At 49.1% G+C, this 16034-nt stretch overlaps 2 protein-coding genes across 7 annotated transcripts; one reads left to right on the forward strand and one right to left on the reverse strand.

Annotated features, from left to right (window-relative positions):
• Window positions 1–359: 359 nt before the first annotated feature.
• LOC136456055 (respiratory burst oxidase homolog protein B-like) lies at window positions 360–6084 on the reverse strand. Of its 2 annotated transcripts, XM_066455813.1 has the most exons (14): window positions 6059–6084; window positions 5843–5904; window positions 4428–5003; window positions 4184–4343; window positions 3682–3730; window positions 3480–3593; window positions 2973–3404; window positions 2386–2772; window positions 2213–2305; window positions 1835–1950; window positions 1641–1743; window positions 1385–1464; window positions 784–1295; window positions 360–667 (listed from the first exon to the last, which is right to left on the reverse strand). In XM_066455813.1, exons 3-14 carry the CDS (start codon window positions 4963–4965, stop codon window positions 558–560), a joined length of 2694 nt encoding a protein of 897 aa, XP_066311910.1. In that variant the 5' UTR covers window positions 4966–5003; window positions 5843–5904; window positions 6059–6084; the 3' UTR covers window positions 360–557. The 2 variants fall into 2 exon arrangements, with proteins under 2 accessions (XP_066311910.1, XP_066311908.1); XM_066455811.1 differs by lacking the exon at window positions 6059–6084 and having other exon boundaries at window positions 5843–6049.
• A 1801-nt stretch (window positions 6085–7885) lies between these two features.
• On the forward strand, window positions 7886–15746 carry LOC136458281 (uncharacterized). 5 transcript variants are annotated; one of them, XR_010759957.1, is made up of 4 exons: window positions 7886–8600; window positions 8748–9331; window positions 9413–9527; window positions 15378–15746. XR_010759957.1 is itself a non-coding variant. In XM_066458246.1 (4 exons), exons 1-3 carry the CDS (start codon window positions 8461–8463, stop codon window positions 9439–9441), a joined length of 333 nt encoding a protein of 110 aa, XP_066314343.1. In that variant the 5' UTR covers window positions 7886–8460; the 3' UTR covers window positions 9442–9527; window positions 15378–15746. The 5 variants fall into 5 exon arrangements, 1 of the variants encoding a protein (XP_066314343.1); XR_010759958.1 differs by having other exon boundaries at window positions 8762–9331; XR_010759959.1 differs by having other exon boundaries at window positions 7886–8902; window positions 9168–9331; window positions 15378–15745.
• Window positions 15747–16034: the final 288 nt, after the last annotated feature.

Below are 16034 nucleotides of genomic sequence, written 5' to 3' on the forward strand. Positions count from 1 at the left end.
GCCTCGTTTCATTCGGGCGATTCATGGGAAAAGGCATCATGACGCTTGGCAGCAAGTTTGAAATGGCAGTATGGATCAAGCAGTTCAGGCATACGCTTACTGCTCATTATCACAAGCTTTGAAATGCCAAGACATCAAACAATATGCAGCACCAGCACCGCAACTTCCATTTTAAGCAACCTAAGAAATGCACAACTAACTAACTACTCAGCATCAGGAGTTCACGATCACAAGTGAAACTGACTCATTTGTGCCGTAAATACCTTCCTCGGATCTCCACTATAGAGGCGGTGCTGTTAAGACAGAAGCAATGTATGCCCAACAGGAGCAGACAACACAACAGACCTGTCGAAACCAGCTTTAAAACGAAATGTCATGTTTCCATGTGTTAACACTTTTAAGGTTGCATGCTTACAAAGACACTTCATCTACTTTGACATCTACAACAAAATAACTCCCATCGTCTTATTTTTCTACTGGTATATATATTACAACCCTCATAATTCACATTCTGAAATCATTAGAGGACCACGTCCAGAGCTTCTCCAGTTACGCCATTAGAAGTTCTCCTTGTGGAACTCAAACTTTGTATTTGTCTTGTGGGTGAAGTCTGCTGAAAACTGCCGAAGCTCTGGCACAAGGACAGGCTCACCGCAGTAGAAAACTCCTGAACAGTAATCAGATGTTAGATGATGAAGTCAATTGACGTTTCTAGTGCTTCGACATGATAGGAAGATGACATAGAATGCTTCGACATGATATGAAGATGACAAAGTGACATACCAACGCGTTGGTTCTCATGGTTCACGGCAACATGTTTGAAAACACTTCGCCAATTGGGACGCGCAAAGTGCGTCTTGACACTAGTTCCAGACAAGATGTCGACTCCCTTCTTCGCGTGTTGGAGCTCTTGAAGCATGACAATGAGGGCAGAACGTGCATCCCCTTCCTCGTACACACTCGAGCAGTGGTTGTGGAGTTCAATGACTCCATCCTTGTCCTTCTCTGCCACCTCATTCATGACCCCTCGGAACCATTCAAAAGACCCCTCTTCTCTGGTCACCCAGTAGAAGTAGGCCCTCTTTGTCATGAATGGCCTCTTCTTGGCCTTGCCACTGCCCTCAGGCTCGATGCCTGCAACAGATCCTCCATGCTGAATGTGGTTAAGTACATCCTTCACAATGCTAATCAATGGAGTGGCTCCAATGCCTAGTCCAATGAGCAGGAGCACATCATATTCCCGATAGTCTTGCGCCGGAGCACGGTATGGTCCATCAATTAAGAGTCTTGGGAACCTAGAGCATGTCAAAATTCAGGGTCAGATGAATCTAAGAAATGTATATTCTATTGTACTACATTTCAAAACAAATCAAACAAATTCTACCTGGCGTTGCTCTCAGTGATCCCCTTGGAAAGGTCAGCTCTGAGGAGTCCACTTTCTCCATCAGTTGGAGGACGGCATGCCTGGTACATATTTACATAATTGTCAGGTCCAACAACAAAAGCAATGGCATCAGATATCGAAGTTCACAAATAACAAATTTCACAAGTTGTGTTCACCATCCTCAAGAGTTATCGAGTCTTGTTCTAGAAGGGGCTTATTGGACCAATAAAAACTCAAAACCTACGAGCCAAATTACCTCAGAGAAGACAGTCCTAAGACGTGAAGTCCAATCACCCCTTGTGCGAATGTGGACACTAAGATAATCATCTCCTGGTGCTGATGTAATGGAAAATGGGTGCCTGCAAGAGAAGAAAATTATGAACTTCTGTCATCTGCTGATCATATAATCGAGGTACATCACTTTCCTTGAGGAAGGGTGTAACTGCCTACCATTCATATGGAGAGACAGCACGGCAGTTTATGAAGATATACTGCCCACTCCGATACCTGAATCCAGGTGGCTTGGACACATAGAGAGCCAAAACATTCCCTGGATATACTGCAACCTATTGAGAGGGCACAAAGTTAGAAGTCAAAAAGGAAAACCAAAATTTTCAAAATGACTTCTCATAAATAAAATGAAAATACTACAGAGTAAGTAGGTATCTTTGTAAAATGAAAGAAAATAGACACCGAAATTCGAATTGAACAGAAAATTTGGGTGGAAGGGTGTGTAGCACACCTACTACTATCTGAACTTTGCTTTGTTCTCATCGTATGCAAGTTGAAAAATACATGGCAAAACCAAAGGAACGGAATTGCAGGTACCTTCTGAATCCTAACAGCATCATGGCTCCTAAATAGCCGAAGAATTAGCTCACTTACATACAAGAGCACAGGGACAGCAAGGTACATCCAGGTCTGCAATGGTAGAAATGCTCTGTAAGTAATGACTTTCAGAAATTAGATGCTCTCTAGCCAATGAGGGTACAGATGTTTACCGTTTTCTTGTACCATTTTCTGCTTAGATATAAGCAGATCCCATGGACAACGAGCAGTGCATACACAATAACAAATAAGTGGTGCGTAAACCAAAAGGCATTGAAGCCAGTCATTTTCTTGAGGGGATTAGAATCCTTGAGCCTATTACGCCGAAACCATGGCTGGGCCAATACGAAAGCTATAGTCATAAGTACAACCATGACCACCCCTGTCCACCCTTCAGTTCCCTTTACAAACCACCAGTAATTTGGTGGCCTTTTGTCTCCAAAGAAAGGCTTCATTGGTTCATAGGCAGCATCACTTGCATGGAGCAGCCGGGGAAAATCACATGTCAGGTGAGCACCTGCATGCAAAGCAACACCAACTGCAACACCTGCTGCTATTACCTGCACAATAATTCCATACATATTACATAATGTAATTTCCACATTAGTAAGTGTAACTATCAGATGGGAAGGTTAACAATTCATTCTCATTGGTCATCTAGGATAAAAAAAGAGAACTATGTTTCAATTGGAATGGATACTCCCACAGAATGGAAAGGCGCATCCTGTGTTCAATACTAACTGAGTACATATAGTCTTACCTTGTGGAAATTTATGTTGTCATTGAACGGCACAACAGCTCCGATCTTTGTCTTTGATCGAATCCAAGTGATTGTATTTCGGCAAACAGGAAACAGAACCAGGGCCATATTGAATTTGAGGGTCTCTGCAGCACCTTTTGCAGTGCACACACAATAACCCATGATGCCAAATACAGCTCGATTACGGTATTGGATGAACTTCCAAATGAAGAGGCCAATGCAGATCGAGAGCCAGAGAGTCATAACCCAAATGCGCTTCCAGTTCTCCTCAAGGAAGTACATGAACTCTTGCCAGTAGTGGTAAAATGGACCTGTGTTCTTGTTTGATGCAAGCTTCATGCTAAGAGCTTTGCTAAGTTTTGAGATTTGTGTTGTCGATCTTGCAGCAGCTTGAGATGGTGATTGCAGCAAAAGTGCCTCCAGATCCTCAAGCTGTTAATTTTTTAGCATGGGTTAGTTCATGGACTGTGCCACAATTGTTATTTTTTGTGAGTATATTGGGCAGACCTCAATGTATCCCAGATTGTCGCGGTCAAGTTGTTCCATAATGAGTGCTGTGTACTCATCAGCCCGTTCCTTGAGCTTGGAAAGTTTGTTTGCTGAAGCACTGAGGGTAATAATCTGCAAGAGCATATTATCATTTGCTTAGCACCTTACAACACACAGCATGAACATATTAGATTTCAAATTCTTGATTCTTCTGACAGACCTCCTTAACCTCCTCTGCTGTGATCCTTCCATCAGCATTCTTGTCAACCCTGAACAGAAAAACTTAACACATGGTAAGTGCCAAATAAAATTGTTGAATACACAACAGCTGGTGTAAACTTATTACTCCCTCCGTCCAATAATATAAGGCGTAACCACTTTTTATTTGTGTCCCATAATATAAGGCGTGCTATCTCTAGAGGCACATGCATCGATGCAGTAATACTAGTGTTGATAGAGAGAATTAAATGTGTTCCTTGGTCTTTGAACCGAAGGTGGTTACGCCTTATATACTGGAACGGAAGGAGTACAATAGTTTTGCTTCATAGTTTTTTTAAGATAGCATGTTAGTAAGGCAAGGCTATGTTGTTGTTGTTGTAGCATGTTAGTAAGGCCAAGTATTTTTTTATGTGGAGGTGGATTTCGATAACGCATCACATACAGTTATGCATAAAGAAGGAAACCATGCCAGGACTAATAAGATATTCATCAAAATTACTAACATGTCAAAGAATGTCTGTAGACGGTTGTCAAAACCCTGATCACTGAGTTGCTCCCAGAAATCTTTCAGCTCATCCTTAGTGAGCAGCTGCTTTGTTATCCCTCTCTTCCTTGCTAATGAATCGAAGACTTGCACTGCAAACTCATCAGATCCATCCATCCCTGCACAATCCAAAGCAATGCTTGTATTAGCATTGTTCAAATAGCTGTATGGAGATACATATTCATTAGAACCACTGAAATTACCAATGCATTTCCCAAATCTTGAACGTAGCAGCACGCCATCAACCTGTAGCAGGTTGAACCGTTTCTCCATTGCAGCCCAGCCGTCATGACCGACTTTTGCAGTCACAAACTGCAAGCCCTTGAGCGCTACAGCAGCCCCACTCTTGCTTCTGTCCAATCTCTTCCTCACGTTCTTTCCCAACTGTGTCTGTGGCACCTTATTGCTTGAGCTCTTCATCTTTAGCACATTTTTCACCTGCCTAATCTTTGATGATAGCTTGCCGCTCCTTGACGAGGAAGGTGACACAAGTGACAGTCCGTCAAACCCACCACCATGCCCCGAGCCACCATCATCGACTGCCCTGACATCTTCAATTGCCACTGAATCACGCTGTACAATGGTGATTTCCACAACCTCATCATCATCTTTGAACCTGGTGGTCTTCACGCCCTTCCGGCTTGATTCTCCCAAATTGCCACTGTGTGGGATTAGTGTTGCAGTGTCTTCTTGTGACCTCCTAGAACTGCCTGTGTCCGTGGCAGCTTCAGTGGTTGCCATATTCTTCTCTACCGCTGAGGTCAAGTTCTCCTTACTCTCTGGTCAGAAGATAAAATTAATAACCAGGACGAGAATAGGGGAAACCCTTGCAATAAGTACTGAAGTAAGTAAAAACTTGCCAACTAAAATACATTTCTTATCTATCCATAATCAGTCAAGTAAAGAAAAAAAAAACAAGAGGAGGAAGGCATCCTGATAGAGTAATATTTCAAGGAAGTGTTCATTTCTAAAAAGAAAGAAAAAAAAGAACAAATTTCAACAAGATTAAAACTACCTGTAGTTTAGGTACAGATATTTTGTAAGAAGCATTGGCCAAAAGACAGGGAAGTCAAAGAGAAGTAAAGGTGACGTAAAATTCAATCAGATCCAGAACTTGCATCAGAGTACAAATATGCGTAACATGATGCTACTTTAAGTAAGAAGAAGATGATAGGGATAGCCCCAACGGATTTACAGCCTGGACGGCATCAGCGAGGTTTGAAAAGGGAGGAAGTAAAAGCACCCTAGCATAAGTAAACCAAAAATCAGGGAAACACTCCCATACGAGAAGAAACCGCCCTCCGGTTTGAAATACCGCCCACACAAAAATTCCTCCTCGTGCTCAGATCTAGTGGGCGCTGTTCTCGAATATTAAAATAGAATGGAACGCCAGCAACGACCTTTCTCAACCGAACAATCATTTCTCGGTACTAGAAAGAGCAAACTTTAAAATGGAACAAAATGGAGAAACGTTTCGGAGTGAGTCGCGGTTAAGAGGAGCGGGGAAAGAACTGAACCAAGTGGAGAGAGAAGAAGAAAATCAAGAACAGAAGAAGAAGAAGAAGAAAGTTTGGAAATTTGGGAGGCAGGGATCATGGAGAAACCGGAGAACTCTTACCTTAAACCCTCCCAGAAGTTTCAGCCGCGGAATGGAACTCCGAGCATTCCCTGAATCCTCCCCTGAAGAACAAAGAAAAACTAAGGAATCCAGTCTTCAGCGAGCAGTCGGATTGCAGGCTAAAAAAAGAAGAAACAGAGGAAGTAACTTCGCGCTAGAGGATTTCAGATTTCAGGGATGGAAACGGAAAGAGCAAAAGGACAAGGTCAGTGGTACCACAGAGCAGGAGTACACGCGGCGCTGCAACGGCCCCCCGATACGGATACCTATTTGATCCATTACAGGACCGAGATAGGACCGTATCTTTATCCATGGGCATTTAACAGCCTGTTTGTTAGGCCGTGGCTCGTCATAAACGATCGTAAATTTTTAGTTAGAATAATATTTTTCTCTCACACAAATTATCCAGCAACGATATGAACCAGTCAACCGAACAAGCTGTAAATGGGTAAGAATCTATCCCCGACGGGTATAGCGGGTACGGGAATGTTCTCTGTTTACTCGTCCCTGTTACCCGTTGGGGAACCCGACTATTTGAGCTGTCATGCGAGTATTAGACCCAAAGAAGCTCAATATAGGTATTTTGGCCCAAATCTAAACAATCATATATATAGTTTATGTGTTCTAAGAACCCTAGTTCAATTTTTCCTTACCATCTCCGCCAGCAGCACAAGCACGCCTGCCTCACGAGCGCTCGTGCCCCTCGCTTTCTCAGTTCGGTCTCTCTGCCACCTTTGCTCGTCCTCCTCGCAACCTCGCTCTTTCTCCTCGGCATCTCCGATACTTCGACACTTATACCCGGGTGAAGAAGAAACGTCTCCGATTGCAAAGCTGCGACCCCAAGTGTCCTTATTTATCAGGTATGTAGTACCCGTCGGGTATCTGTTATCCGACCGATGCCCGGCGGGTACGGAGATGAGCAAGAATCTATACCCGAGACAGTTAACGAGAACGGGAATAAAATAAATTAGCGAGAAAGAAAACGTTCCGACAAAACCCGACGGGTACATGGCCGTTGCCATTCTTAACAAACGCTGGATGGATGGACAGCTTGGCTCCCTCGGACTGCTGCTACCAACAAATCGCATGTGTTTTTGGTGGCATTGCTGGCGGTGGTGGTGGGGTTGGTGCAGCGCACCTGCTGTTTCTATTGCCCCTGGACTTTGGACCTGGGGATTCGACAGGGTCCAATTGAAGCCTGTGAATATGTGAGTGAATGCGCTGACCCTTTTCACAAAAAAATAAAGAATATGCGCTGAGCTAAAATCTTGGGTTCATAATTAGAGGATGAGTTAGCTGTTTTCTGTAACGCTCGAGAATTATGGAGAGTATTTAAAACAGAGTGATGTTAGGGTTGTTAACCATGTACATTGAAGTATGGGGTGCGTATTTAAGAATGTAAAACTCGTCTCGCTTGCAACCTGTTACAAGTTACTCCCTCCTATCATGAATAAATATAAACCCATTTCTAAAGGTTTACTAGCTACCTTTACGTTTGTCCTAATTCAATCTATTTTAATTCTGATCGAGTTCAATTAACATCTATTATACCAAATAAGTATATTGTAAAATTTACTGCATAATTGATCAAAGGATACTAATTCGGTGCTGGAGATGTTGATATTTTTTCTTAGGGACGTTTGGATCCCTTCATTTTGGAGGAATTGAAATCTACTTAATGGATAATACTATTTGGCTTGAAATTTGATATTCCATAACTTTTTCAAGCTCACAAATAAGTCTATCTCAAATTAATAGGATGAGAGATAGAAATAAATTCTATAAATCACTATGCTATAATTTTACTCTTCAATTTATAGCACACTCTTCAACTCACTTCTCTACAATAGAAATGCAACATATAAATATATCCTTTATATATCTAACCATAAATATACAAATATATTTCATATACAACTATATTAGCTTAATTAATCTCTACTCGAAAAATCAAAGACAGGACCCGTTCACCACCCGTGGTGAAGCCGGCGGGCATCGCACGCTTCACCAGCGAGTATTTTTGCGCCGACATGTGGCTCTGCATGCCCGCACTCTCTCTGCCCCGTGCGTCTGCAAGCTCGTCCATCGTCAATCAAGAAAAAAGGCCGCTGCCCCGCCCACCGAGCCCTGCTCCCGACGCCTCCCCTGCTGCCGCATGCCGCCGCCCGCCCGGCCGCCCATCTCCCACCGACTTCGCCGGCCCGCGCCTGCCCAGTCACGCGGCCACGCCACGCCGCCCCGTCGCTCCGTGAAGACCGGGAAAGCGGTGAGTACGCAACGGCGCTGCTAGATCTACCCCTCCTCGCTACCGGATCGAAGCCTCCTCCGTCAGAACCAGCCTGCCGTCGCCTGCAAGATGACTGCTGCAATGAGTTTGGCATTTGGCCACGCGGCTAGACCTGGACGATGGCAGAGCGGGCGGGCTGAATGCGGCGGGCGGCGATCTCGGGGGTGCCGCGGAGGCGGCGCGGAGGGCACAGTCGATGGTGCTGGCGCTCGACAACAACAACGCGCGCCGCACCGTGGAGGACTACGTGGAGCTGTTGCTGCTTGGGTATGCGCCATGATGCGAGCGCGCACAGCTCCGGTTCGCCGAGACCGCCGCCGCGCTGTGCGCCATGGGCAGCGCTGTCGCCTTCGCAAAGTTCAGCGTGGAGCGCTACCCCAAGGCAGCCGCCGCCGTCGGGGTCAAGGGCTTCTCCACTGTGCTCCTCTTCGTCAATGACACCAAACATGCCTATCATGGCCTGCGCACCAGGTGAGGATGCTGCTTTGCTGGAGTGGCCATTCATATGTCTGACCAATTGACCGAAAATTATCTGTATCTCTTGTTGACCAATTAACTGAAAATTATGTGCTTGAAGTCCCTAATCATTCTAACTTTGGTGGTATTTGATGGCTTGAGGAAATAATTTCAAGGTACGAGACTAAAGGAGCTGTTCTCGATCATTTTGAAGCTGGTGGAGATTGGAGATGGGGAGCAGAATGCAGTTCTTGGACATGGCAGGATATTGTTGTGTTCGTTTGTTTTCTCTCCATAGTTCGATATTAGTGTGCAAGGTTTATCAATGAACACCAATTTTCATCTTGTATTACTGACATTTTAGAATTCAGATAAATAGCTAAGTTTACCTATGATCACATCTCATACATTGGACTGTCAATGTTCACTGTGATCCATTATTCTTCTTGTGGCAAAGAGTACAAGTTACTATGTAGCTATTACTGCAAGGATTTTTGTTTTTTTTTAATTTCCGGTTGTTTGCTTTCATATAGGGGTGATGCTTTGAACTTTGCCTAATCTATCTTTTAGCTTTGCAAACAGGTTGCTTCATATTAAGGAGAACCACGAATTTCAAAAAATTAGGGTCTCAGGGAAGATCCACCACATCGCTAGCGCACGGCTGATAGTTCATCTCAACTCTCCAAGATCATTCAAAAAGGCAGCAGCCCCAATAAGCGTGTCCATCTGCAACACAGTGAGCCCAGGTTTGATTTCTTCCAAGCATCAACATGTGGTATACTGTTACTCATGCACTGTCCTGAGCAGCTTGAATCCCTGGTGAACAGAACCATCATCTTCCCTGCCTTTACCATGAAGCAGCAGCAGAGGACTACACAGGAGGGGGATGCCAAGTAGTAGGCGAATAAGACCAATGGCAAGCGGAATCTATCACCTGTGCTGGTAACTTGTTTGCTCACCTCCTGTTTGACATCACAATATACCAGTGTGTCTTGTGCTTGTGTTTTAGGCAAAAGCAGATGCTAGGTTGTTTTGAAAAAAAAAAATAGTTCAATTAGTTTACCAGGAATGGCAGGACCGCAACTACTTAGACCTATTGGAACTTGTAAAACATAGTGGTATACTGGTATAGACTTGCCTCAAATGCATTAAACAATATGTCTATTTGTTTGTCAGGCTAAATTAACACATTGAGGACAATAATTTGTCATGCTAAAGTTGCCTGGACTAATCAAGATCGAAACAAGGGTGCAGACCAATCTTTCCCTGTGTGCTACTGAGACTGATGATAGTTGAAATATGTCTAGGTCTGATCTAAATATTGTTAAAACTAAGAAAATGATGACAATACAGCTAAATGATAAGTAGTGAGATATTGTCATGTGGGGGCGCACGTATACCCGGCGTCGTCGTGCCCGTGACATCCGCCGAGCCGCAGAGCGAGCGTCCAGCGCGGCTGACGCCCAGGCCACCAAGCGTGGCTAGGAGAAAATTTAGCGATTTGTTTCCTTGGCTGTTACCTTGAGTCTAGGGAGTTTGTTTCCTCTTTTTATTTGCCAAAGTTAGTTGAACCACGGGCTATATATCTTGTACGTGGGAACATTGAAATCATCAAGAAAGTATTACCCCAAACTCTATCTCTCTCTTTTGTTCTTAAGCCTGCGGCGGAGGGGCAAACCTCGCCGGAGAAGACGGATCGCGGCTACGAACTACGTAGCCGAGGTCGTGCTATCTTAGGGTTCGACGCCCTTGACAACCTGGTATCACAGACCAAACGATCCTCTACTCCCACCACTAGCGCAGCGCCGTCACCCTCCACCATACACCCTAGCCCACAGACCACCACCGCGCCATCATCACCCGATCCCGCCGCGTCCCGCGTTGCCATCATGGGTGACAACGGTGACTTGAAGCCAACCCTGGAGGCCATCGCCGCGGCCCTGGCCGCCCTGCAAACGTCATCCGAGGCCACCACCGCCGCCCTGCAGGCCCTCGCCTCGGAGCGTTCGTCTTCGTCCTCGGGCTCCAAGGCACCGACCGGGGAACACCACCACGACAGGCCACCGAAGCACTGGCGCCCGGAGTTTCCTCGCTACGACGGCAAGACAGACCCGCTCATCTTCATTAACAGATGCGAGTCTTTCTTCATCCAGCAGCACGTCATACCCGCGGAGCGAACGTGGATGGCTTCGTACAATCTGCAAGAGGGCGCGCAGCTTTGGTTCATGCACCTCCAGGAGACCGAGGGGACGCCAACGTGGGAGCGTTTCAAGGAGCTCCTCAATCTGCGCTATGGGCCTCCCCTCCGGTCGGTCCCCCTCTTCGAACTCTCGTCGTGCCGCCGCACCGGGTCGGTCGAGGACTACTGTGACCGGTTCCAAGCCCTACTGCCCCGCGCTGGTAAACTTGATGAAGCGCAGCGCGTGGAATTGTTCACGGGTGGCCTCCTACCGCCGCTCAGCCTCCAAGTGCAACAGCAACACCCGCCGACCCTCGCCGAGGCCATGAGTCTCGCTCGTCAGTTTGAGCTCATGGAGCCGTACCTCTTTCCGTCCAAGACGAGCGGCAAGGGCGTTCTGTCCACTCCAGCACCGCGGCCGGCCCAGCATCCAGTCCCAGCGATCAAGGCGGCACCAGCAACTACGTCGGTGGAGGGGCGGCCAGTGCGCCGGCTCACCCAAGCCGAGCAGGAGGAGCGCCGTCGCCTCGGCCTTTGCTTCAACTGCGACGAGCGGTACAGCAGGGGGCACAACAAGGTATGCAAACGCTTGTTCCTGTTGGACAGTGTCGAAGACGAGGACGAGGATGACGCGGTCGAGGAGCAGCCAGACACCAAGGACGCCAAGGACTCAGCCGTCTTCTCCCTGCACGCTGTGGCCGGGATCTACACCAACAACTCCATGCTCCTGCGTGTGTCCCTGGGTGCCACCTCCCTCGTCGCATTGGTGGACACCGGGTCGACCCACAACTTCATTGGGGAAGCCGCGGCCGAGCGCACGGGACTTCAGCCCCAGCCGCGCCCCCGACTGACGGCCACGGTGGCCAACGGCGACAAAATCGCCTGCCCAGGCGTGTTCCGGCGCGCGCCCATCTGCATCGAAGGCATCACGTTCAACGTCGACCTCTTCGTCATGCCGCTCGCCGGTTATGATATGGTGCTTGGCATGCAGTGGCTGGCGCGGCTGGGGTGCATCGAGTGGGACGTTCCTGGCCGCAGCATGGCGTTCCAACATCAGGGCCAGCGCGTTTCTTGGCAGGGCATCACCCCCCAGCATGGCCCGGGCGCCCACGCGGTCTCCGTCGACGACAACCTCCTGGAGGGCCTGTTGGGTTCCTTCCACGACGTCTTCGCCGAACCCACAGGCCTTCCACCACCGCGTGCTCGGGATCACACCATCGTCCTCAAGCCGAACGCTTCACCAGTGGCTGTCCGCCCATACCGGTATCCGGCGGCCCACAAAGACGAGCTCGAGCGACAGTGTGCCACCATGATCGCCCAGGGCATTGTTCGGCGCAGCGACTCCGCGTTCTCGTCCCCGGTCCTCCTCATCAAAAAGCCGGACGGGACGTGGCGTTTCTGCGTCGACTACAGGGCGCTGAACGCGCTCACGATCAAGGATGCGTTTCCGATCCCGGTCGTCGACGAGCTCCTCGACGAACTCCATGGCGCACGGTTCTTCTCCAAGCTGGACCTGCGCTCCGGGTACCACCAGGTGCGGATGCGCCGTGAGGACATCCACAAGACGGCCTTCCGCACCCACGACGGCCTATACGAGTTTTTGGTGATGCCATTCGGCCTCTGCAACGCGCCGGCAACTTTTCAAGCTCTGATGAATGATGTACTTCGGCCGTTTCTTCGTCGCTTTGTACTCGTGTTCTTTGACGATATTTTGATATACAGCAAGACGTGGGCGGATCACCTTCGCCACCTCCGGGCCGCCCTCACCGAGCTCCGCCGCCACCGACTCTTCGTCAAGCGCTCAAAGTGTGCGTTCGGGGTGCTGTCCGTCTCCTACCTCGGCCACGTGATCTCGGAGGCGGGCGTCGCCATGGACCCGGCCAAGGTGCAGGCCATCCACGACTGGCCGGTGCCGCGGTCGACGCGCGCGGTTCGCGGTTTCCTCGGATTAGCGGGCTACTACCGCAAGTTCGTACACGGCTACGGCATGGTCGCGGCTCCTCTAACGGCGCTCTTGAAGAAGGACGGGTTCTCATGGACACCGGAGGCAACCGCGGCTTTCGACGCCCTCAAGTCCGCGGTCACTTCGGCGCCCGTGCTCGCCATGCCGGACTTCACCAAGCCGTTCATCGTGGAGTGTGACGCATCGACCCACGGCTTCGGCGCCGTGTTGATCCAAGTCGGCCACCCGCTCGCATTCTACAGTCGGCCGGTTGCGCCCCGCCACCGTGCCCTTGCTGCATATGAGCGTGAGCTCATAGGCCTCGTCCAGGCGGTTCGGCATTGGAGGCCGTACTTGTGGGGCCGTCGGTTCGTCGTCAAGACCGACCACTACAGCCTCAAATACTTGCTCGATCAACGGCTCGCTACCATCCCCCAACACCAGTGGGTGGGCAAGTTGCTGGGGTTCGACTTCTCGGTGGAGTACAAAGCCGGAGCGTCAAATACGGTGGCAGACGCTCTCTCGCGTCGTGACACGGCGGAGACCGGCGCGGTGCTGGCCCTCTCGGCGCCCCGCTTTGATTTCGTCGCTCGCCTCAAGCAGGCCCAGCAGACCGATCCAGTCCTCGTCGCGCTACACGATGATGTTCGCGCGGGCACCCGCGTGGCGCCATGGAGCGTGGTTGACGGCATGCTGCAGTTTGGGGGCCGCTTATACATACCACCGGCGTCTCCCCTTCTTCAAGAGATCATGACCGCGATACATGCGGAGGGACACGAGGGCGTCCAACGCACGCTGCATCGACTTCGCCGCGACTTTCACTTCCCTAACATGAAACAAGTTGTGCAGGATTTTGTTCGCGCTTGCGCCACATGCCAGAGGTACAAGTCCGAGCACCTCCACCCCGCTGGACTGCTCATGCCACTTCCAGTTCCTCAAGGCATATGGACGGACATCGCACTCGACTTCGTGGAGGCTCTACCGCGTGTCAAGGGGAAATCAGTCATCCTCACGGTGGTTGATCGTTTCAGCAAGTACTGCCACTTCATCCCCTTGGCGCACCCCTACTCGGCGGAGTCCGTCGCCCAGGCGTTCTTCACCGACATCGTCCGCCTTCACGGCGTACCGCAGTCCATAGTGTCGGACCGCGACCCGGTGTTCACGTCCACCTTCTGGCCGGAGTTGTGGCGTTTGGTGGGTTCCAAGCTGCACATGTCGACCGCGTTCCACCCGCAGTCTGACGGACAGTCCGAGGCGGCCAACAGGGTGATCATTATGTACCTGCGCTGCCTCACCGGGGATCGGCCTAAGCAGTGGCTACGGTGGCTGCCGTGGGCGGAGTTCGTCTTCAACACCGCATACCAAACCTCGCTCCGGGACACTCCGTTTCGGGTGGTTTACGGTCGGGAACCGCCGTCCGTCCGTTCGTACGAGCCGGGGGAGACCCGTGTCCCGGCTGTCGCCAAGACCATGGAGGAACGGGATGCGTTCCTTGCTGACGTTCGTTACCGTCTTGAGCAGGCACAGAAGACGCAGAAGCGACACTATGACGCCAATCACCGTGAGGTCGTGTACAAGGTGGGCGATTGGGCTCTGTTGCGCCTGCGCCACCGCGCTCCTGCCTCGCTGCAGCAGCCCGTGACCGGCAAGCTGAAGCCGCGATTCTACGGCCCCTACCTCGTCACCGAAGTCATTAACCAGGTGGCCGTCCGCCTCGCCCTTCCTCCCCAGGCTCGTCTCCATGACGTGTTTCATGTGGGCGTTCTAAAGAAGTTCGTCGGCCCACCACCTACTGCTACGCCACCGCTGCCTCCGATTCACTACGGTGCTGTGGCCCCGGAACCTGAGCGCGCCATCCGCACACGCCTGGCTCGGGGAGTTCGTCAGGTCCTTGTCCAGTGGAAGGGCCAGTCCGCGTCGTCGGCTACATGGGAAGATGTTGAGCCATTCCTCTCCAAATTTCCATCCTTTCAGCTCGAGGACGAGCTGAACCTCGAGGGGGGGAGAGATGTCATGTGGGGGCGCACGTATACCCGGCGTCGTCGTGCCCGTGACATCCGCCGAGCCGCAGAGCGAGCGTCCAGCGCGGCTGACGCCTAGGCCACCAAGCGTGGCTAGGAGAAAATTTAGCGATTTGTTTCCTTGGCTGTTACCTTGAGTCTAGGGAGTTTGTTTCCTCTTTTTATTTGCCAAAGTTAGTTGAACCACGGGCTATATATCTTGTACGTGGGAACATTGAAATCATCAAGAAAGTATTACCCCAAACTCTATCTCTCTCTTTTGTTCTTAAGCCTGCGGCGGAGGGGCAAACCTCGCCGGAGAAGACGGATCGCGGCTACGAACTACGTAGCCGAGGTCGTGCTATCTTAGGGTTCGACGCCCTTGACAGATATGATCAATGATCTTTTTCACATGTTTTCTAGGGGTCTCTTCTCAGGATAGCCACAGAGCAAAAGAGCAAATATGTTACTTCAATGACAGTGTACTTGTCCAGATGCCATTTCCTGCTACTATTTACTCAAATCTCCTAGATACTTATGCCTATCTTGTCTGTGCTCTCAAGAGATTTTTAGAATAAGTCTTTAATAAAGAATTTCAGTGAGTTTTAATCATGTAAGATCTTTCAAATAGTTGATGTCAATAATGAAAAATCTTATTGCCGAACAAGCAGGATTGGACGAGGTGAACCAACGTGTCAATAATGGAAAATCTTATTGCCGAACAAGCAGGATTGGACGAGGTGAACCAACGCACTATGGTGGGAAGGTTGGGCTTCAGTTTGATGGCACTAATTTGATTGGTAACATTAAGCATCTCATGAATGCTGAAAACTCACTCCCCAAATGGAAGATGATTGAAAAGTACACTAATGCCGCAACAAAACTGCTTGGGCATATCAAGGAGAGGTCACTGGATGGATACTGCAAGAGGGATATGCTCATGAAGCTAGCTATGACCTGTATGATGTCCTTTAAACACTATTTATTTGAGTGTGGCTCATAATAGTATATTGTTAAGCTGAGTTAAAATTTATTTTTTGGTTGAGTTTGACTTATTATTTTTCCATACTCTTATTGCGTTTGAAGTTTTGAAGACTCCCGTAGCAACGCACGGGCATCTGCTAGTCTATGTCTAAATTGTAATTATAGAATGAATTCAATTCCAAGGATCCAAATGAGCTATATAAGTTTGGTAAAACCTAACAGAATTTGATTTCGGACAAATTTAGAAGTGGCCATATTTTAGAATACAGAGAGTAACGTTTTGAACATCAACACAACATCTGATCACTAAGTTTCACGAAGCTACTCTCTCATACAAATTTGCC

Source organism: Miscanthus floridulus, chromosome 6 (genome assembly GCF_019320115.1).
Source record: "Miscanthus floridulus cultivar M001 chromosome 6, ASM1932011v1, whole genome shotgun sequence".
NCBI lineage: Eukaryota > Viridiplantae > Streptophyta > Magnoliopsida > Poales > Poaceae > Miscanthus > Miscanthus floridulus.